This window comes from Phyllostomus hastatus, unplaced genomic scaffold (genome assembly GCF_019186645.2).
Source record: "Phyllostomus hastatus isolate PE091 unplaced genomic scaffold, TTU_PhHast_1.1 phas_scaffold_46, whole genome shotgun sequence".
NCBI classification, from domain to species: domain Eukaryota; kingdom Metazoa; phylum Chordata; class Mammalia; order Chiroptera; family Phyllostomidae; genus Phyllostomus; species Phyllostomus hastatus.
The window spans coordinates 45,895,592-45,916,909 of NW_025334032.1; the positions used below are offsets into that span (position 1 = coordinate 45,895,592).

The window sequence follows — 21,318 nt, forward strand, 5'->3', positions numbered from 1 at the left end:
ACTACAGGGGCGGATGCGGAAGCGGCAGGCAGTACTCGGCCCCGGAAGGGGTCGGGGGTCGTCGGACCCATATGGCGGCGGCGCGGAGGAGGCACGGTAGGCTTGATGGGGCAGCGGGGCACTCGGGGAACCGGGGGGACTGGGGAGCCGCCGACTCAGACACAGCTCTCGACCCAAGTTCTCGTCCCGACACCCGGCCTCTGGCAGGACGAGGGGGCCCCCGTGGTACCGAGGTACGTCCGGAGCCCGCAAGCGCCGCCCTGTGTGTCCGGGGCGCGCGGGCAGGGCCTGGGGGCTGTGGGACCCCCGAGGCGGCGAGCCCCTTCCGGAGGAAATACGGGGTTTGCAGGCGCTCCCGACAGCGACGCGAGGCGACCCCGTCACCTTAAACAAAAGAGCAGCAGCCTCGCTGCGCCTCGGCGTCTTTATCTGTGCGGCGGAGGGAATGCTATTGACCCGCAGCTTTGTAAATTGCAGGGCCTTCACGGATGCTTATTAAGTGACAGTATTTTTAACCAGGACCAAAGGCAGGGCGTTATGCGTTTTTACCCGGCGGTGCCTTAGGATTGCATGTCAGAGGCAGGGAACTCGGTTCCTGCATGAAGCCCTTGAATATTCCCCGGTAACCTGTGGGCTGCGCAGCACAGAACTGTTAGCCAGAGCCACCAGCCGGTGGTGACTCCCCGGGACTGACTGGCTTTATGTCAGGGACCCGTCTCCCATTTTACCCATCCCCCACCCCGGGGTGCTTGGAAATGCCAGTCTCCCCTGTCTCCATCAGTGTAGGCTGTTTGTTGTTTCAGATTCCACATACAGGTGAGATCACATGGTGTCTGTCTTTCTCTGACTTGTTTCATTCAGCACAGTACCCTCTAGGTCCATCCCTGTTGTCTCACACGGGAAGATTCCCTTTTCATGGCTGAGTAATAGTCCATTGTGTGTACGGGCCACATTTTCATTATCCACTTACCATCCGTGCACACGGAGGCTGCTTCCAGACCTGGGCTATTGTGTAAAGCTGCAGCGGACGTGGGGTGCAGATAGCTTCCCAGGTCAGTGTTTTTCACTCAGATCAGTACCTAGAAGTGGGGGTGCTGGGTTATATGGCAGTTCTCATTCTAGTATTGCGAGGAACCTCCATGCTGCTTTTGCCAGGGGCTGCACCACTTACCTTCCCACCAGCAGTGCACAGGGCTGCCTCTTCTCCACGTCCTCGCCAGCACTGGTTGGAGGTCGTCTTTTCGATGGTGGCCATCCTGACAGGTGCGAGGTGGCATCTCACTGTGAGCGAGCAGTGCACTCTCCTGATGGTGAGTGGCAGGAGCCATCTCTCTTGCACCTGCTCACCACCTGGGCGTCTTCTTCGGGAGAAAGTCTGTTCAGATCCTCTGTCCATTTTATAATCGGACTGTTTTTCACTATTGAACTGTCTGAGTTCCTTCTGCATCTCGGACACGAACCCCTTATCAGACATACGGCTGGCAGGCATTCCCTCATGTTGGACAGGCTGCTTTCATCTTGTTGCTGGTTTCCTTGGCTGTGCAGAAGCTTTTCAGTTTCATGTGGTCCCACTGGCTTAGTTTTGCTTTGGTTGGTTGTGCCTTAGTTGTCAAGTCCAAAAAGTTATCGTCAAGACTGATGTCAGGGAGCTTTTTCTGTGTGTTTTCTTCTAGTTTTACGGATTCAGGTATGTTTCTCACATTACTTGGAATAGTTCGGGCCATGATGTTTTTTTCCTCTGCATTTAAAACAGGGGATTGTGGTTTTGCCCGTTGAAATGAAAAGCTGAGTGGCAACCGTAGTTAAGCATTTGCTTAAAACAAGAAAAGGAAACTAATCGTCGGCAAGGCAGAATATGGGGAAAGTGAGATAGTTCCCACCCTGCGGCTTCCTTCCTGGAGAAGCACCGTGCAGGTGCGTCCCTGCCGCTCCGGTGTCACTGAGTCCTGGCTGTTGTTGGTCTGGTCGGGTGTTGGGCCCCAGGGTGGCCACATCTGATGCCAGTGACACCCCCTGCCTGTCTGTCCCACTGTCAGCCGCTGACAGGCCGTCTCCGGGGTCTTCGTGCTGACTGGGTCGCCCCCTTCTGCTCTCCTGTGTGGCGATGGGGGCTCCCTGTGCTTGGCGCGAGTGTCCCTGTTTCTCTAACGCTGTCCTTGTTTCTGCACCAGGGCTGTGCCCTGTGCTGGAAGCGACCGTGTCACCTGGAACACAAACAGTCTGCTTTCCGAAACCGTTGTCAGCCCCGCAAGAAGATGAACGGAGCCTTTTCCTCGTGCACCCAGTCAGGACGCACCTCCCCGGACGCTGTCTCTGATGGACATGTGACGGGGTGTGAGGGGAGCTCGGCGGTTTGAGGGCATTGTTTTCAGCGGGAAGAGGCGGGTGCTAAGTCCTGACAGTGTCGGATGCCCGCGGGAACAGAGCGTTAGTGCGGCGTGTACCCTCCTGTTCCTGGAACCTGGCAGGGCCCTCCGCTGGGACCCGGAGCCCTGAGCCACTCAGGGCGGGGGGGGGGGGGGTGTTGGAGCTGGGAGAGATTTGAGTCCTGAGCTGTGGGAGCAGGACACCAGAGGCCCCCCAGCTTTCCGCCCTCGCACCTCAGTGACTTGGGGTGAGTGTTGCAATTAGGGAAACGCAGGGCAGGTGGCGAGGATGGTGGCCTGGGGCCCCCCTCCCTCTTCTTCATGGTCTAGCTGCCGTTCTAGAACCTGGGGCTGCCTGTGCTTCTGTGGGAGGGAAGCGAGCGTGAAGGGGTCACACAGGACTCTTCCTCCACGCTCGTCCTGCAGCTCAGGCCCTGAGCTCTGCCGGCTGTGGGACAGCTCGGTGGTGCTGGGGGAGCTGCGGGCTGGCCTGGAGCCTCAGCTCCGGACATTCCAGGCCGTTCCCTTGGGCCAGGGTGGGGGGTTGCATCTCGGGACGGTCCGTGTGCATTTGGAAAAGACTCAGCCCATCTGCAAGTGCAAGCTTGCAGAGGTCGGGCAGTCAGCCCCCCAAGATGGTTTGTAACACAGTCTTGGGATCATGGGAGAGCGTCCGACGTTGCAGCCACTGTCCTCGAGTACAAAGTGAATTTCTTTTTTTGAAATGTGCTCTGTTTCATGTGGAAAGTGTACCGCTGGTTCTGGGGGGTGTGTCTTGGGCCAGAACTCGGGAACCTCTGGGAGGTGACTGAAGTGAACCCAGGAGGGCCCCTGCTCTCAGGGGACACCGGGGAGAACCCGACAGCCCTTGGGCTCAGTCAGGTAGGCCCTGGGCCAGTGCTGGCTCGGAGGAGGAGGCGGAGCTGAAGGAACCTGCCCCGTGGGGACAGTGCTGGGGAGGCGAAGGGTGGCTGGCCTCTGCTCCTGCTGCCTCGAACTGTCAGGTCCCCTCTGGCAAAGTACTGACCCTCGGGGACCACACGGCCACCCGTGGAGTCAGTGACCCAGCGCAGCATCTGCCGCCCTATCCCGGCCCTCCCGTGCTGTCCGGACCCCTGTCAGCGGGCGCTCGTCTGTCTGGAGAAAGCCGCCGTCTCCCTTGCCCTCAACACAGCTCCGCTGCCTGGGTGTCCTCGGAGCTCGGCAGCTCCTTTCGCCCCGCCCTACCCCGCCCCCTGGTGCTGAGGCCGTGTGGCCAGCTGCTCCTCCCCGAGGCCACTGAAGGGCACTCCCGGGCGGGCAGGACTTGAGTCCCAGGGTTGTCTGGGGAGCATGGGGTGCCCCCCCACCCACCCATCCACCATGGGCCCTGGGACGGCTGCTCGCCGCACTCACAAGGGCACGTGGTCACCGCCGCCCCCGTCACTGCTGCAGCTCCTTTGTTCCTGGGGCTGGTGGTGGAGAGGGTCACTGCACAGGTGCCAGCCCAGGGTGCCCCACCTGCGGGCTGATCCCGTGACTTATTTAACTGTCACCCAGAGGGAGATGGTGACGAGCCTCTGGTTACAAGGATTAAATGACGCCGCTCCTCTCACCGCAGACCGTGGTGATGGAGGCCCTGGACCCGTCTGCACCAGGCGCGGGGCACGCTGGGGACCGGGTGCTGGGTGCAGCTGGGCCACCTGACTTTCAGTGACTTGTTCCTGCCAGCCCCAGGCTGGGCCTTCCCAGGGCACCGTCCCGGGAGCTGGGGGTGTGGCAGCGAGGAAGAGGGCAGCCGAGCCCTCTAGTCCGCCGGGACCCGCAGGTGCGGTCAGATGGTCAGTGGGCCTCCGTCCCAGCTGGCCGACCAGCCCTTGTCCCCTGAGGCCCAGCGTCTTAGGCCTGGAGGTCAGCATGGTGGGCCGCTTACCGGGGGCTTCCTGGGGGTGGCCACCAGCACACGTGGTCCCCCAGCAGCAGCGGTGGGACGGGTCCCGGGGTGTCTGCCCGTGTGTGTGTCTCAGCGGGGTGTGTGTGTCTGTGTGTGAGCACACACGTGTGCACGTGTGTGTGACTAGTTAATGATACAGTAAATGCTCCTCAAGAGCCCTACAAGGAAAAACTTTGGACAAAGTTCAGAGTATTTTTTAATGTTGATGTTTGTGGAGAAAATGAGCGTGAGTGAATTTCTGCTCCTTCGGTGGGGACACCACACCAGGTGGGCTGTGGTGCAGGGTTTCAATTATGTCCCTTTGAGTACTATTTTCCTTCTAATGAATGTTTCAGAAAGTTGGCCAACTGTTGCTTAAATCTTAGCTAATTATTTTTCCACTTATAACTCTATTATGAAACCCATTAAGAAGCTATCATTACTGAATTACGAGCTATTCTAAACTCCATTTCCACGAACTGGTGCGGTGCCATTAACTTCTTCCTCTACTCCTACGTTACCAGCGAAGGTTCAGCGCTGTGCCTCGCTAAAGGATAAAATGGAAAAACACACACTGAATGCTGAATGTTGTTTTTGAGAGAGCGGTGGAGGGGCTGGCGGGTATTCAGCAGGCTTTAAATATGAAAAGAGCACACCCAGAACGTGGGATTCTGAGAAACACAGTGACCCTAAAAAGATCTGGATTTAAAGTGGCTGTTAGAACACGAGGCGCAGCCCTGGTCGGGTGGCGCAGTGGGGTAGGCGTCTGTCGGGCCAGGTCACGCGTCTGGGTTGCGGGTTTGGTCCCTGGCGGGTGCACACAGGGGAGGCAACCGGTCGGCACTTCTCTCTCGCATCGATGTTCCTCCGTCCCTTCTGCTCTCTCTAAAAATAAATGAAATCTCTGCAACAAACGAGCCAGCAAAACGGGGAGCTCAGAGGCCAGGCCTGAGGTGGGGAGCACGGGGCCGGTGCCGGCAGAGACGGGCTCTCTGTCTTCATCACGCGCCGCAGGTGGGTGGGGAGGGGCTGCTCAGCGGCAGGCTTGGAAGGGTTCACTTTCACCCTGCGGTTGGCTGTGGCAGGAGTTTGTGTTAATGTCCATTTCTGGTCTTATTTTCAGGAGGGTTTTTTGTTTTTTTTTTTTAATGCGATGTCAAAAAAGCCAGCCAAACTCCTGTTGCACCTTCTAGATGATCTCCCTCTTCCGTCCGTGAGCCGGCTCACCGGGCCCTCTGCACGGCAGGCCGTGCACCTGCCGGTCCCGTGTCTCTCTCTCCACGTGAGACACGGCGGTCAGTGGCTGTGGCCTCTGTCGTCACGCGCGTCGCGTCCTGCCCTCCATGGGCATCACCTCGAGGCCCAGTTTCCAGGCTGCGTCCATCCTCGTGTCCCCGCCTCAGCCCTGCCTGCGCTCCTGCCCCCGAGCCTCCTGCCTCCCCAGGGGCTGTGGGTCACGCGCCCGAGGACGGGGCCACGAAGGAGCGAACTCCGTCCGTCTCTCGAGAGGGTTTCCTGTCGTTCAGGGCAGCTCTGGTGGCGGTGTTTGCTGGACAACATTCCGAGCCCCGCTCGGTGCTTTCCCCGGGGAGAGCCCCAGAACCCAGGGTCCTGTCAGCCAGGGACAGGGACAGCACGGTCAGGGGAGCCCTGCCCGGGGACCCGGCCGGGAGAGCCCCTCTGCTCCCAGTCTGGCGGGCTTGCCCCCTCGGGGGAGTGTGGGCTGGTCAGGAGTGGGCACCCGAGGAGTGGAACCACCTCCAGAGCCCACGTCGGGTGTGGGAGTCCGGCTCCGGGGCCGGCTCCGGCCGGTGCGCAGCGGGCGGCCCAGCGCCGGGTCCCAGGGAGGTGGCCAGGGACCTCTGGGGACAGCGCTGGGGGTCCCGTCAGGACAGTCGCTTTGCTTTCTGGTGGTAATAGCAGAACAGGTCTTTGTTGTAAGTGGACTGCACGTGATTTGAATCAAACTGCCGTAAGTAATTCCTTCTCTCTCTCTCTTTGTCGGTCGGTCGCACCTCAGTGTTTGTTGGAAAAGTGCTGAAGAGACTGTTCCCTCGTGAGCCGTGTGACCAGGACGAGCGTGCGCCACCGCCGGCCGCCCCCGAAGCCCCTCCGGAGAGAGCCAGGTGCCGGCGCGTCCCCCCGGTGGCAGGTGAGGGCTGTGGGTGACGGGAGTCCCAGCCGCACGGCTGGTCCCATCGCCACCCTGGGTGTCCGCTGACCGGTCAGGTCGGTGGAAGCAAGAGCGCCTGGACCAGTCCTGAGGAACCAGTGACTGCCGTTGGCTGGGCCTTTCCTTTCCAAAGGTCAGGCCTGCTGGGCCGCGCCGTGTCTCCCAGAGTCTGTGTGTCCGCGTCCTGGCCCCCGAGCCCCGGAGGGGCCGGTGTTTGGAGACGGGCGCCCGGGGAGATGAGGTCACACGAGGCCACCGGGAGGGCCCTGACCCAGCAGGACCGGCGTCCTGTAGGAGAAGGGGCCAGGACACAGACGCACACACAGCGGACCGCTCTGTGAGCACACGGGGCGGGGGCCCCAGCACCCACCGCGGGTCTGCACCCCTGGCGCTATTCGGGCGGGCGGGGGGGGGGGCGGGCAGCTTCCGTCCCCAGGAGCAGGAGCAGCCGGTGGGTCGGTCGCTGCGCTCCCTGCTGCTCTGGGAGCCTCACTGACCCCACGTCCTTGGCCGTTTTGGAGGTGTTGTGTTTGGGGTCTGTCTGGGCTTTCTCCCCTCTTCCAACTCGACGGCTCTGATCGGCGACAAGGCTGGTGGGAGAGGAGGCGGTGGGTCGCTGAAGCTCCTGCGTGAGGGCTCTGCCTGCCCCGAGGGTCGTCCGCAGACCCCAGGGCAGGCCCCTGGGAGACGAGGAACTGACCGCTGTCCTTCTGCGAGGCGGACAGACAGTTCTGCCTCGGCCTCACACGCTCTCTCGCCTGAAGTAGGGGACTTTTCACTCTTTGCATCGCTGTTTAAAAATAAACGCTTCTCTTCCTCAATGTGGTCGTGAGGCAGCTCTCTGCATCGCTCCCCTGGCCACCACGGCAGGGCCCTTCCACGGTGCAGATGGCTAACGAGAAGTTCCGAGCTAGTCTGGAAGGCGTTTCATTGTACACGGCCGCGTCCATTCTGACTCTCTCAGCCACTCAGGCTCCTTTACACGTGTCCCTGGCCCCCAGGTGTCGTGCAGTGGGCGTCTGCCAGGTACTGCGTCTTCTGTGGAGGTGTAGAGGCAGAAATCACAGCGCTGACCCAACGTTGATTTCAGGGGTGCTGGCAAGATTCAGTGTGTTTGACCAGGGAGATGCCTGGCATGAGGGAGTGAGGGGGGCACCCCACCCTCTGTGCTGGAGGCAGGGGTGCCCCACGGGCTCCTGCCAGCCTGAGCTGTGGCTGGGCAGCCAGGGACCGTGCTGCCGGCTGGAGCTGCATGCTGTTGGCTCTGCAGAGCAGCTGGAGCGCCATTGCCCGGTGCGGGTCACAGGGGCAGGGAAGAAGACAGGGTCCCTGCAGTCCCAGGATGGGGAGCGACGCCCCAGAGGCCAGGCACAGGGCGCGGCCGCCGCCCCTTCCTCAGTGTCCAGTCCCGAACGGGGACTTGGACCCCACGCTGCTGCGCACGGGCCGGGCACCCGGGCAGTTTAGGCTCCAGTCACGAGCAGCTGGGACCCGAGGGAATCCAACCCGGCCCCCACTCCCGGGGTTCTTGTATCCATAGCAGCGCTGGGTTGCAGACTCAGCCCCTCGGCCTGGAGGGGCGTCCTGAGTCCTGGTCCCGTGTCCCCCACATCCTTCCCGAGGTCCCTGCTGCTGAGAGGCCTCGGCATGTCAGTGTTGTGGGGACCCATGTCAAGGGTTGCTCAGATCACGAGAGGTAGGAACAGCGGCTGGTGGAGATGTGGGGAGACAGGAGCCAGCACAGCGCGCTGGGGACCCTCTGACAGCCCCTCTGACAGCCCCTCTGACAGCCCCTCTGACAGCCCCTCCGACGCCGGTGCCCATTCCCCTCCGCCCCACAGCCCCGCTCCTCGGCTCCCGGCACAGCGGAGATGGGCAGGCGCCCAGGGGGCTTCCGCACAGGTGTTCCTGGGCGAAAGAGGAGAACCAGCCACGAGTCCCCGCGGGGTTGTGGGTGGCAGGCTCTGCCACATCCGTGCGCTGGAGCCGCTGGTGGGTGTGGCAGCGTGGAGTGACCACCGGCGGCCACGAGGACCGCGGCCTTTCTGGGCGTGTGTGTGTCCATGCTGGTGGGGTCCGCAGCTCCGTGAGCACACTGAGCAGCCGGGCGTCACACACTTCAGACAGAGGACCTTGCGCGTGGAACTTACATCTCAGCCGAGCTGTTAAAAGAGAGAAACTGTTGGGCTGTGGATGTGTCCGGATGCTCGTCCTCGCCTGCTGACCTGTGTCTGTCTTCCCGCCACGTCGTCCTGATGACGGCGGCTCTACAGGAAGTTCTGGCTCCGGGAGAGTGAGCCTCCCCCTCGGCTCCTTCTCGAGGTCATTTTGGCCCTTCAGGGTCCCGTGCAGTTCCACGGGGGGTCTGAGACCAGGCCGTCCGTTGCTGCAGAAGCGACTGAGTGAGTGAGCAAAGCAGCTGGCATTCCGGGGCGACCTGCGCTGGGTCCGCGGGGCACTGGGCAGTGTCGCCGTCCCGGCAGCACTGAGTCGTCCAGCCTGACCTCAGGGCGCCGTCCCACCGCCCCGTCGTCCGTGATTTCTCTCACGATGGGTTAGGGTTTGGGGGCTGTCGCTTTCACGCTTGAACGTGCTTTACTCTGTGTGAGGCCGTGGTAGATGGCATCGCTTCCGTGTGTGTGTGTGTTTCCAGAGTGCTCGGCGCCAGTGCATGGAGATGCACGGAAACCTCGACCCCAGACGAGGCGTGGCTTCTGCGGTGCGGGCACACAGACTTCTGTTTATTGGTCTGTGTCCTGCGTCCAGGCCTCACATCGCTCTCGCAGGTTTTGGGGGGGGGGCGTTCTTCAGGGTTTTCTGTGGTTAAGACCCTGTCGCCTGTGAGGAGAGACGTTTTGCTTCCTCCTGTCTGATCAGGGTGCCTTTGATGTCTCATTTTCCTTGACGAGTTGCCCGGACAGAACTCCAGTGTGACGGGGCGTCCGGTCTCACTGCTTGTCCTGGGGAAGTGTCCAGCCCCCGTCCACTGAGGGCAGTGCCTGCCAGCCGTGGATTTTCGTTCACGCCCCTTATCCCGCTGAACTTCCCTCCTACTCCTCGTTCGTTGTGTATTTTTTTCTTCATGAAAGAGCAACGTGCCTGGGAAATTCTGAAGGAAACGCATTACAATTTATGTGCAGCTGAAAAAAAGCATCTGGGCTAGAAGCAAAACGAGGGAATCACAATTAAATAGACAGTGAGAACCTGTATGAAGCCACAGTGCCCCGCGGCTGCTGCTGCTCAGTCAAGTCCCGTTGGTCCTTTGCTTGCTGCCACCTGAGCCAGGAACAGGCGTCTACCTGCCTTGTGACAGGGGACCTGCTGTCACAACACAGCCCCCCTGCCCAGGAAGGGGAGAGCACCTGCAGCTGGAGGGACGCTGCTCCCCAGGGCACACCGAGGCCCAGGGGGACCGCGTGCCTTCTCTCGGTGACGTCTCGTTAGGACAAGACCCTCACAGCCCCAGAAGTCAGCCTCCTATAGCTTCCTAACGGGTGTTCTCAGTCGATGACGGGTGAGCTTTTCCTGCCGCAAGACTGTCTCTGCAGACCCTGAGCTCGTCCTGAGCGCAGAGGGAGCAGTGCTTTTCTAAGTTCCACGCAGCTTTCTCATTGGGAAAGATTAATCTCATTAAAAGCTTCCAAACGTCATTCTGAAAAATGATCACAGTCCATGCTCCCCTCCAGGGGAGCTCCGTGTGGGGCCTGTGTCCACCCCCACACCCTCCCCCATTCCAGCAGGGAGACTGTAATTAGCCACCTGCCGTCGGTCAGACTCGGGGTGAGAACTAGACCACCATGTGCATCGTAGCTTCAAAAAGGGAAACATTAGTTTTTCAGTTACAGTTGGCAGGCAGTGTTGCTTTGTGTCGGTTTCAGGTGCCCAGCTAGTGGTCAGACTCTGTAGAGTGCTCCCTCAGCCCCCCCGGCCCCCACCTGACCCCACCCGCGGACGACACAGCATTCCCGACGACACTCCCTGTGCTGCCGTTACATCCCCACGACGGTTTTGTGGTGACGGGAACTGTATCGGTGGCGGAAGAATTTGACAACGTTTCAAGGTTTTTACAGTTTAAATGCCTTGAAACCAAATGCCTGCACAGGAATTAGAGATTTTGTGCCATCCTTGTTTTTTTTAAAGACTTGTTTTCCTGTGAAGGATCAGGGCATCCGCTTGTGTTTGCCAATGCTGAGGGGAATGTGACAGCTGAGAGGGCCGGTCCTGCCTGGCGTCGCGTGTCAGAGAAGCGGGGAGAAGGTGCGGCCCTCCCACCAGCGCCCCTCCCCAGGCCCATGTTGGAAGGGGCCTGAGTGGGCAAAGTTACCTGCAGCACGGCGGTCACAGCAACAGTTTGTCGTGTGGAAATTCAGAGTCAACCCCACGTGCAAACTTGAGGACGGTGGTTGTTACTGGCCAGTGGCACGGTTTTTGTAGCCGGTAAAAGACTGAGGCCCTGGCTGGGTGGCCCAGTTGGCAGGAGCAGCAGGCTGGATCCTGGTCGCGGCCGACATCCAGGCCGCGGGTTCAGTCCCCAGTCGCGGCACAGATCGGGGGCGGGGCAGCTGCTCGGAGCTTTCCACATCGATGCTCCTCTCTCCCTCCCTTCCTCCGTCTCTAAAATCAGTAAGCATAGCCTCTGGTGGGGATATTTTTTTAAAAGACTGTAATTTAACTATATCTTAGTGTGTTGTTTTACCCTAACATTCACCTTTGAGTGATATTACCTGTGTAACATACAAATGCGTGATGTGCAAGTGTTTCATAATAAACCACGTGAGCACGATCCTGTTAACACATTGCATTGGGCTGAGTGGTGCCCGGACCCACGAATGTGGCGCAGGTGAGGGTCCCAGGACACGGCGGCACTGACTGCTCCCTGTTGTGCCCGTTTCCTCCGGCAGGTGGCGGCACTGAGGCCCCGCCCGGCAGGAAGCTCTACACCGTGGCTCTGCCGCCCGAGGGCTATGTCCCCGCCCCCACGCCGCAGGAGCTCCCGGGCGGCTCGGGTTCCGAGAGCACCTGCAGCAGCGAGGAGGACGCGGGAGGTAAGAAAGCCGTTCTCTGGGCTCATCTCACCCGGTTCAAACCTAGAGGGCAGAGCAGGCCCCTGCTCAGGCCCGTGGGGGCGGGGGTGGTTTGTGGCCCCGTTCAGATCCGGAGTGGAGTGTGATTTTGACCGTAGACACAGCTGGTGTTAAATGCATCCAAGTGGCAGCAGTACTGGCCTTGGTTTAGGAGAACTGTTTCTTTCATTTTCCAATGTCTTCAGAATATTCTGGAATGGTCTATAGATTTTCTAATCATGGAAATAAGTTACTTTGCATGTGTTTTGCAGAAAAATGAAGTCACTTGACTTGCTTTGTTAACTGGCGCTTTGGTCACACATTAAGTATCTACTTTGAAAAATGAGATGGTAGTGATTTTGTTTTAATTGATTATTTCAAAACTTCCTTTAGAGGAATATGAATTTTAAAATTATACCCAGAAGATTTCTGCCAAGCATATAAACTGAGAAACTGTATGCTTTTAATCTTAATTAACTTGAATATTAAGAAAATGTGGTTTTCTAGCACATTGATCTGAGTTCCTAATTAAGGGTCAAAAACTGCCAAACCAAAAATGGGGCCGGGCGAGGGATCCTGGGCGTCTTTGGGGCCTGATCACAGGTAAACAGACTAACGCAAACCCGAACTGGTTTCACGGTGAGCTGTGGTGGCCAGCCTGCTGCACGGCGTCCGCGGCACATGCGGGGAGAACGTGCCGGGCTCTCTCACGTGCCGGCGCGCTTGGCTCTGCCGAGGACACTGGCAGGCGGCGCGGGCTGCTGCTGCAAGGACGTCTGTCTGTCCGTCCGTTTGTTCCAGGCCAGGTGCCACGTCCCGGCCTGCTCTGTGGGGACCGAGCTGGAGTGTCATCCTCATAGGAAGTGGGACGATGACAGTGCCAGCAGACAAAGGTCTCTCACAGACGGTGCAAGTCTCCCTGCCCCGAGGGCCCAGGCCCACCTCCCCGGAGAGTGGCTGGGAGGGGCCTGGTCTGTGTGAGAGCAGGGAGCTGTCTCTAAAACACAGCAAAAAGGGAATTGAATAATTAGGATCCATTCCATTTAAATTGCCATGGTAACCTGGCAGAGTTAGGGGTAACTTTTATTTATAACTTTGACTATACATTATTACAAGTTACATTTTTATAAGCTGTTTGTTAGACAAAACCTTTATGTTAATTCATTTCCTCCTCTGTTGCCAGGTTCCTGGGAGCAGGCATGCTGAGAACCTTTGGTGTAGTGTCTTTTTTTCCGGGGAGGGGTGATGGTGCCCATGGGGGCCGTCCCTTTCTCTCCACACAGAGCCCCGACAGCTCTGTGCAGAGACTGGGCTCCGCTCAGACCTGGGTCCTCGGTCCTGACTGATGTCTGAGGGTCACTGCAGCCCTGCTGCCTCCCGCTCTGGCCCGCGTGCTTCTCCTGTGTTCGTGTGGCCCTCGTGTTCAGGTCAGCCGGAGTCGTGAAAGTCGAGTCCTTTCTGTGGAAAGCTGCTGTGATTATTTTAACAGCAAGCACCCTTCGAAGTAGTGACTTCATGGCTCTTGGACGCGTGTGCTTCTGCATGTTTCTAGTGGGTCGTGTGGCTTAGACATCCATCCTTTTGTGCATGGACAGACCTGGGCCCTGGTTCCAAGCAGGTGGCTTCAGACCCTGTGGGCGCTGGCCGGGCTGGAGAAGTCTGGTCTGTGGTCGCTGAGGCCTTTGGGGGCCGTCATCGGGAGCATGTCAGGGCAATGCCACTCATCTGACCAGTCAGGTGCGGCTGTACCACTTGCGGCCGAGCCCAGACCAGGCCCTGGGCGGACACTCCCTCTAGTCTGCTGACCGGGCAGTCCCTGCACGGCGCACTGGCTCAGGGTGTGACGAGGTCAGGGTGAGAGTGCACAGTCTTCCGTTTTTATCCTGATGGTTTTCTGAAGTGGCACTTTAAAACATGACGCACGGGCAAGGGTCTCCCTCCTCGGGGGGTGAGTCAGAGGGGCTGATGGCCCCCGCTGTGTCCTGTCCTCAGACTCCGAGCCCTGAGAGGGTGAACGTGAGCAGTGAAGGCGTCGTTCTGAGCGCATGTGAGCGAGGCCTGTGTGAAATGAGCCGAGGCGACACGGGGCTGATGCCAGCATCCAGCCTTCCGGACAGCGCGCAGGCCAGCGTCCAGGTGACTGAGGGTTCGCGTGGCTCCCGTGCTCACCGCCTGCGCACGGGTCGCTGTCAGGGCAGCAGCAGGGGGCAGCTCTGCCTCCTAAGCTCTGGGCTCAAAGCCGGGGCCAGCGCTTTAACCCAGCACCCTCGTGGCCACGCTAAAGGGCCACACAGGGCGGGGCCTGCACAGGTTTACAGTTGTCCACGTGGAAAACGATACAGTAATTCGTAACAGTACAGGAGTAAGTCTGAGTTTCGTGTACTCACAACCGAGGCCTACATTTGGCCAGCCTGTCTGTCCTCGGGTCACTTGGATTGAAAAGCTACATCGTGTCCTGATGCTGGCATGAAGAGCCAGGGCCAATTTGGCCGAGTCCGGCTGTCACAGCCCTGCTGCTCGAGCTCTCGAGATGTCCTGCTTGAGAGGTCAGAGGAGGGAGAGCATCCGTTCTTTGAAGGCAGAGTCTCCTCACTCCGCACCTGGCCAGGCACCCCAGCCCCAGAGGCCACTGGCACTGGCACGCTCAGTGGGAAGGTTCTGTCCTCAGCACTGGCCCCGCCCCCGTCCCCACCCCTCCACCACGCCTTGGTCTGCTTTTCATCTTCTGAGCCAAACCAAACCCATCCTCCCTTCTCCCAGGCCTGGCCCCCTGCTGGCTGTCCCACGGCCTGGACAGACATGCTTCTGTCGACAGACTGTCGTGTCTGGGCACGCGACTGCAAGTCTGCAGGTCTCACCTTGCTCAGTGTGCTCGATTGGTACTTGTTAGTACAGAGTGTCCTGAATTTCAGGCGGATAGTACCAGGGGTGTCCAACCTTTCAGTACCTCGGGGCCACACTGGAAGAAGAGTTGTTTGGGCCACACTGTAAGTGCATTGTGACACAATCACAAAAAAGCCTCAGTGTTTTAAGTAAATTTACAATTCCGTGATGGGCCGCAATCATAGCCATCCTGGGCCTCAGGTTGCACACCCAGACTATAAGCATCTGATATTATTTTAACTCTTGGCCTTATATACATGACTTAGGTCAAGGTTAAATGTAAGTTACTCCCTATTACTTAGCACCTAGATCTCATGGATACTGAGGGTGATCATCTCGTTTGTAGCCTTAGCATTGATTCCACAGTAAGACTCCTGTCCCTTTAAAACATTAGCTTGCTTCCAGGTGGTGTGGTACAGCTGCACAGCCGGAGGAGCTGGAGACTGTGGCTGTTTTGGTGTCTGTTTCCACGACAGCACCTCATCAGGACGTGGGTGCCAAACAGTGGTGGAGAGGGTTTTGACAAATGGTGGTTATTTTTAAAATCAGCATGTGTGAAAGGAAAGGTATGCTTTGGGGATGGCAGCTTCTCAGATTTGAAGTAGTCAAACCTCTGGTTCCCCGATGCAAATGTTCTGCAGCTTTTCTCGTGCCCCGGGGGTCTGAAGCAGGTGACAGAGCCGGAGGTCGGGCAGGTTGTGGATGCTGGAGCCGTGGGCTGCCTGGCCTGGCGCAGAGGCAGGCACCACCTGCGCGCCAGACCAGACCAAACCATGGACGAGGGAGTCTCGCAGGCCCAGCACTTAGGCACTTCGCCAGAATGCAGCCGTGTGTCTGAGGAGCAGAGCCCTCTCAAGAAGGGAAAGCAGTCCTGAGCTAGAGATTTTGGAGGTGCCTTCACCACCCTGTGTTTCCTCTGTACTTGTTGGGCTGTCCCGGCCATGCACGGTTCACTCCCGTCGGGGGACACAGCAGCTCTGTGTCGGGACAGAAACAGTCCGTCTACAAGTGGTCATGGTAACGACTTTCCTCTCTCAGTGCCGCCTGGATCCTGAGGACAGAATTTGGAGGCATTGGGCGGGGCCTCCACGTTGGCCCAGAGAGGGGAGGGCCTTGGGGACCACTGGTGCTCTGGTTTGCTTTCCAGGGTGGCTGCTGTGTCCTATCAACATGGGTCGGGCCAGGCGATAACTACAGAGGACAGAGAACCACCCTGAGTCACCGCTGAGCTGCTACAGCCCACTCAGCTCCAGGTTGTGGGTGCAGAGGTGTCTGAGCTCAGGGCAGGACCCGGAAAGGCAGCATGCTGTCTTACAGACGAGGCTCACCTGGACTCTGAGCTGAGGAGGCAGCATCGTCCCCCCTTGCAGATGGTGAGACTGAGACTCAGGGCTGCCTCTCATGTTGGTGTCATAGTCCACTATTCCGGGGTAGGTTGCCCATAGGAGCTGTCGTTGGTGTCAGCTCAACACCAACAGGAGTCTCCACCGTGGATACAGTGCAGAAAAAAACCTCATTGAGTATAAACAGCTCAGTGGTAACACAGCTCCCCCAGCATGGCTGCAGCCAGGGGAACACAGCCTTCAGATCATAGAGAACTTAGCTCCCAGAACCCCGGCAGAGCTGGCTTTTATGGACAGAAGTCCCTGGCCCTGGCCCCTGATTGGTCCATTCTCATGCAAATAAGGGCTACAAATCCTTGCAGTTTGGTTGGTCCAAAGGGTACTATTCTGATTGGCCAGAATAGAGTGACTCTGATTGGCTGGAGCTGCACAACTCTGATTGCATAGGGAAAGCCTCAGTCCTATTGGTTGAAGTAGGATTCCAGGAGCTCCTATATAAGGGCTGCTCAGTGGAGCCACAGTGCAGGTGAGCAGTTCAGGGTGGGCTGCTCCCTGGGGTGCAGTTTGTGGGAGAGGCTCCTGGGCAGAGGTGGCTGCTAGGCTCTTTCTGTTTTGTTTCATTTCACTTCAGTTTGAGCCCAATTAGTAGGTGTCTTTTTTCCTCGGGGCTCACAATCTGTACCTGCTTTTTCTTTTTAAGAATAAGTAAACTTTTAATTTTATTGTAAGTCTCAGAATCCTTGGAGTGTAATTATTTGAAATACAGTTGAGAATCACTGTATTCTTATAAAATCCCTTTTCTACTAAAACTACAAGATCCTAATGGGAAAGTGTATTTAGGTTAATATGTTTGCTGTGGGTTACTGTGCAAACAGTATACAGAAAAGTGTTGTATTAGCATTTTTGCTTTTATAGATCAGGATCCTCATGATCAACCAAAGAGGAGAAGAAGAAGAAAGCAAAAAACAAAGAGAACATTAAAACCCAACAACGTTCATGTAGAACAAGCAGAACTAGAGAAACAGCAGACTTTCCCACAGGAAACATTGCAGCCACGTCACACAGGTGACCCCACAATGAGCAAAAATAAGAAAAGGAAACTGAAAAAGAAACAACAACTGAGAAGGAAGAAAGCAGCCGGCTTACTCACGAAAGCCTCCGGCATCAGCTTCCTGTACGAGCCCAGGGAGGACGGCTGCGAGCTGAGTGACGCGGGCGAGGGGGCCCCGGGGGACGCGGGGGACTCTGAGGCCGAGGAAGCCAGCGCGGACGTCCAGGAGAAGGCAGACGGCATCCTCGATTTTTTGAAGTCCACACAAGAGATGTATCTTTATGATGGTATGATTTTTTCTGTTTTTTTGAATAGTAGCATCTATTTATTTGGGAATAGAAACAAAGATAGTATAATATTTAACTGTTTAAAATACAAAACGTTAAATATTTATTATTCAATATGAACCGTTCGTTTTGAGGCAAAAATGAGAGTTCAGCTTCCTCTCGCCAGGCTCTGACCAGCAGTAGCTCAGGCCGCCGGGGGGTCAGCGCAGCATCCTGGCTGCAGCGGCCGCCTCACCCTCACCTCCCCAAGCCGGCCGAGGGGCACGCTGTGGTGGGCTGTGTTTCTAAAGAAAAGGTGGGCACCGATCCGGGGCTCTGCTGGGCCCCAGCTTAGACTGCAGGGCGCGTCTCCGAGTTGAAGTAAGAGCAGGTTTACACTTGCATTGAGGGTCCGGATCGATGGGGACGTGGGGGACAGAGGGAACACGGGGAGTTTCGCCCATTCGGTGGCACCTGTTAGAGGACAATGCGACGGAAATCCTAGACCTGGACACACAGCAACCCACTGAGAACAGGAGTGGAGACAGAAGAGGATTAGTCCCCAGGGACGCGGGCGCGGCGCGGGCAGGGCGCGCAGGTGGGAGGGAGACGGAGGGCGGGGCCAGACACCTGTGCCCCGGTCCCCGTAGGCGGGGACACTGGTTAAGGAATGGGACTTGGCCGTATTTCCCAGCCGACAGAGGCCGCGAAGTCGGAGACTGAACAAGTCCCGTGACCTCCACGTAGGGTTAGAGCGGCGAACACCAGCCCCTCCCACAGCTCTGTGGTCATTGGTGGGGACGGTGACGCGAGTCCTCCCTGCGGTGGTCGCCGCGCCTCCCGGTTTCCTTGCTGCCGAGGGCGGCCCGAGCGTAGTCTGCAGAGCTCGGTGTCCCTGTCCTGTGTGTCCACCCACAGGGTCCGGTCACGTGAGCAGGCGCCAGGTGCCCGTCATTGACGCGCAGAGTGGTGCTCAGGTTGCCGCTTGGGAAGCTTCTTACGTCCCGTCCCCACCGCGGCGTCGGAGGAGCGCCGTGCGGGTCCTCAGTCCGCGGGAGCGGAGATGAACTAGCGTCTACGCGGCTGTCTCTGCAGGCGTCTCCCATGACCCCGACCCGGCCTTCCTGGGCGCCGCCGAGGCGCTGTTTACGGGCCTGGAGGCTCGCAGCGTGTGCGCCGCCGACCTGCTGGGCCTGGAGCAGCTGAAGGCGCTGCTGCTCCTGCAGGATCCGGGGAGGCTGCAGCGCGCCCTGCAGGCGTTCGCGGAGCACTGCGCCATGCCGCCAGGTACAGCTGCCGAGGGGTGGGAGCTGCTGGGCTGCTCCGCCAGGAGTGCGGGCACCTGCATGCAGGAGTGTCCGCCGTGGAACAGCCCACGGCGGGGGTGCAGAAACACCCGCGCACCGACGCTTCGGACTTGGAGCTGCCACCTCTTAGCACCCCATTTCGTTACTTTAGAGGGAAGTTCCCAGGGCCCGGCCTCCCGAGACGGGGGTGCCGCGCTCTCCCAGCTCCAGCTCCAGCGCTGGAATTCGGCCGGCTTCTGGCCAGCGTGGGGTGCTTCGCGTCGGTCTGTGTGTGGTGTTCCGTGGGCTCGGACACCAGCTCGGACGCCAGCTCGACGTCAGGCTCGTCCCACTGCCTGGGGGCTCACGCCCAAGCGGATGAAACAGCAGGCGTCTGTCCCTCTGTCTGCGGAGTCTGTCTGTCATGCGGCATCAAGGTCGCGTCTTAGTCAGTGTTCCCTTATCTCAGAGCTGACCTCGGGCCCCAAGGCTCACGAACACCTGCCGGACAATTAACACTTTTCCCTTTTGTTCTGTTTCGCTCTGCAGACCAGGCCGGCGTGGTCTCAGCTCTCTTCAATTACTGGGCCACACACATGTTCCCCGAGCGAAGCCGGGAAGGGGGCCGGGGCCCCTGGCTGCCGGGAGCTGGGGCCCCACAGGGAGCCTCGGGCAGCCCGGGGGGCCCGGCCGGGCGCAGAGAGGATGGCGCTGCCTGAACCGCCCTCGTGCCCCACGCGGCCCGCGCGCCTGCTCTGTCGTTCCGCCTGCGCGAGGGGACCAGGTCGTCCGAGACTTCCCGGGACCGCGGGGATAGAGTGGAGCCTGCACTTTTGAAAACTGCCTTTGTCTGGAATGACTGCTCAGGGGTTCTGTTCTTCTAATTCCTGTGAGAATAAAAAAATGTACATTCTGTTACGCTGGATAAACTGTATAGTTTGAAGCTGGTGCGTATTTTTATAAAGCTTTGAACCACCCTGTGCCTGAAAGTCTGTTTTGGGGGCGTCCGTGGGTGTTAAGGGGCTGCCGTCTGAGCCCTTGGAGTCCAGTTCCCTGTCCCACCCGGAGAAGGACATCGGGACGCCCTGCCCCGGTCGCGGAGCGGCCACCGTGGGCAGGGCTGCCCGCGCCGGTTTGGTGATGACGCGTGTCCCCCGGACCGTGTGCGGAGTGCGTGTGGGAGGCCGCGGGACGTGACCGTGGGGACGGCCGGTACCGGGAGCGGGGTCCCGTGCACACCAGTGACCCTGGAGCGCACCCGGCGCGTTGGGCTGGCGCGGAGTTGCGCCTCGCTGCAAACACACAGGGGGCTGAGCCAGGCGTGAGTGCAATGACAGGGCCAGGACTACAGTGGCCTGAGAGGCTGAGGAATGGCCATCGTGCCACAGCAAGGGACACGTGGCCCTGTTGTCCCTGCGTCCCCTGCGCTCAGCCCATCACCTTGGGCGGAGACGGTGGTGCTGTCACGACAGGGAGCCAGCCAGCACTGGGCCATGGGGGCGGTGCGGCCCCCCAGCGTTCTGCCGTGGCTCAGAGACCACCCTGCGACCCTGCCAGGAAGGTCCGCAGGCTTTGGCCCAGTGCCTTCAGGGCCTGCGTTCCCTTCCAGGGTCTCCCGTGTGCGCGTCCCATGTGAACAGAAGGGGCCCTCATCTGTCCTGTATCCCAGGGCCTGGGAGCATGGAGGGAGCCTCCCCGCTGCACGCGCCAGAGCCCGCTCCCTGCTCTCCTGGTGGTTTTTCCGGCAGGGGAGCCGGCAGGTGGGACTGGGCGCTGGGCCCTCGACCCAGATGCTGTGGACGGAGGCTCACGCTAGCAGGTGGAGGGGGCCAGGCGTCCAGGTTCCTGGGTGGCTACCACCCAACGGGGTAGCGGGGGCTGTTTCCACCGACAAGGACGCTCGGCGAGGGCTGCCCTCCTGCTGTCCTCCTGGGCAGTGGCCACAGCCCGGCTCCCGGAAGTGTCCCTGCCACCAGTGCCGGGCTGCCCGCTCATGTGTGGGGCGTCCGACACCCCGGTCCCCAGACCTGCAGGCGGGCAGAGCAGGTGTGCGCGAGCAGCCCAGCCACCTGTGCCCAGGTGACACCGCATTGACCAGAGCTGGTGCTCCGTGGAGGATGTTGTGGGAAATGCTTTTCTGAGACACGGGAACCAAGACCTGTGCGGGGCACATGCCAGTGCCCTGTCTACCGTTGCACACTCACTGTGGCTCCGTCACCAACACTCTCGCTCCCACACGCCGAGTTCTCCCTAGGAACGTCTCAGTGGCCGCTGCTCCGTGGAGACGCACCCACAGGACTCAGACCAGCTTCCTCGCTCCTGAGCAGTGTACCCCCACCCAGACAGGGGCGCCCCCGCATTTGCATGGCGTGGCCTCCAGGGGGTGCCCCTCGTGCACTCTCGCCAAAAACGAAATCTTCTGTGTGAGCTTTTCTGTGTTTTCATTTAATTAGGAGTTTGCCGGGGCAGATGCGGCCTCCCCAGCTGGCAGCCGCAGGTGGAGGATTCGGTGTGGAGACGCAGGGGCAGGGGGACACGCTTGCTGTGACGGGGCAGGAACCAGGGAAGCCCTCCCGGAGGAGGCGGCGTTTGGGATGAGCCTGAGGAGGCACGGCAGCCATCCCCGGGCAGGCGATGTGATTAAATCAGAATTCAGATAATCTTTGGAAGCAGGTCTTGTCGATGTGGAGCAGAGAGGCCTTCGAAGAGACGCTTTAGGGTGCAGCCATTGACCTTTCCACGCTAATTACAGCCAGCAGACTACAGACGGGTGTAAATATACCTGCTTCGCGTCAGTGTTCTCCGGGGTTACTACTTCCAGGGATTCTTTTTTTTTTTTTTTTTCATTTTTCATTTTGAAAGTGCTGCCCTCTTAGCGCCGTTTATGTTTTGCTACGAAGGGGCTTCCTAAACAGCAGAGTGTGTCCAGGCACACAGAGTGCTCCTGTGACATTATCGATGACAAACAGGCTCAG

General features: G+C 59.1%; 1 protein-coding gene across 4 annotated transcripts; it reads left to right on the plus strand.

Moving 5' to 3' along the window:
• On the plus strand, nucleotides 1-19,319 carry ERICH1 (glutamate rich 1). 4 transcript variants are annotated; one of them, XM_045821172.1, is made up of 7 exons: nucleotides 1-96; nucleotides 6,299-6,430; nucleotides 11,353-11,496; nucleotides 16,656-17,078; nucleotides 18,153-18,344; nucleotides 18,516-18,780; nucleotides 18,893-19,319. In XM_045821172.1, the coding sequence occupies exons 1-7, from the start codon at nucleotides 72-74 to the stop codon at nucleotides 19,158-19,160; spliced, it is 1,449 nt and encodes a 482-aa protein (XP_045677128.1). In that variant the 5' UTR covers nucleotides 1-71; the 3' UTR covers nucleotides 19,161-19,319. The 4 variants fall into 4 exon arrangements, with proteins under 4 accessions (XP_045677128.1, XP_045677130.1, XP_045677129.1 ...); XM_045821174.1 differs by lacking the exon at nucleotides 18,516-18,780; XM_045821173.1 differs by lacking the exon at nucleotides 6,299-6,430 and having other exon boundaries at nucleotides 5-96.
• The last annotated feature ends 1,999 nt before the right edge of the window (nucleotides 19,320-21,318 follow it).

Bases quoted from the DNA above. Each gene is read 5' to 3' on its own strand.
- ERICH1 (XM_045821172.1), top strand. From the start codon at position 72: ATGGCGGCGGCGCGGAGGAGGCACG. The intron at 11,497-16,655 runs GTAAGAAAGCCG...TTGCTTTTATAG, and splicing joins CAGCGAGGAGGACGCGGGAG to ATCAGGATCCTCATGATCAA. The intron at 18,781-18,892 runs GTCGCGTCTTAG...TTCGCTCTGCAG, and splicing joins GTCTGTCATGCGGCATCAAG to ACCAGGCCGGCGTGGTCTCA.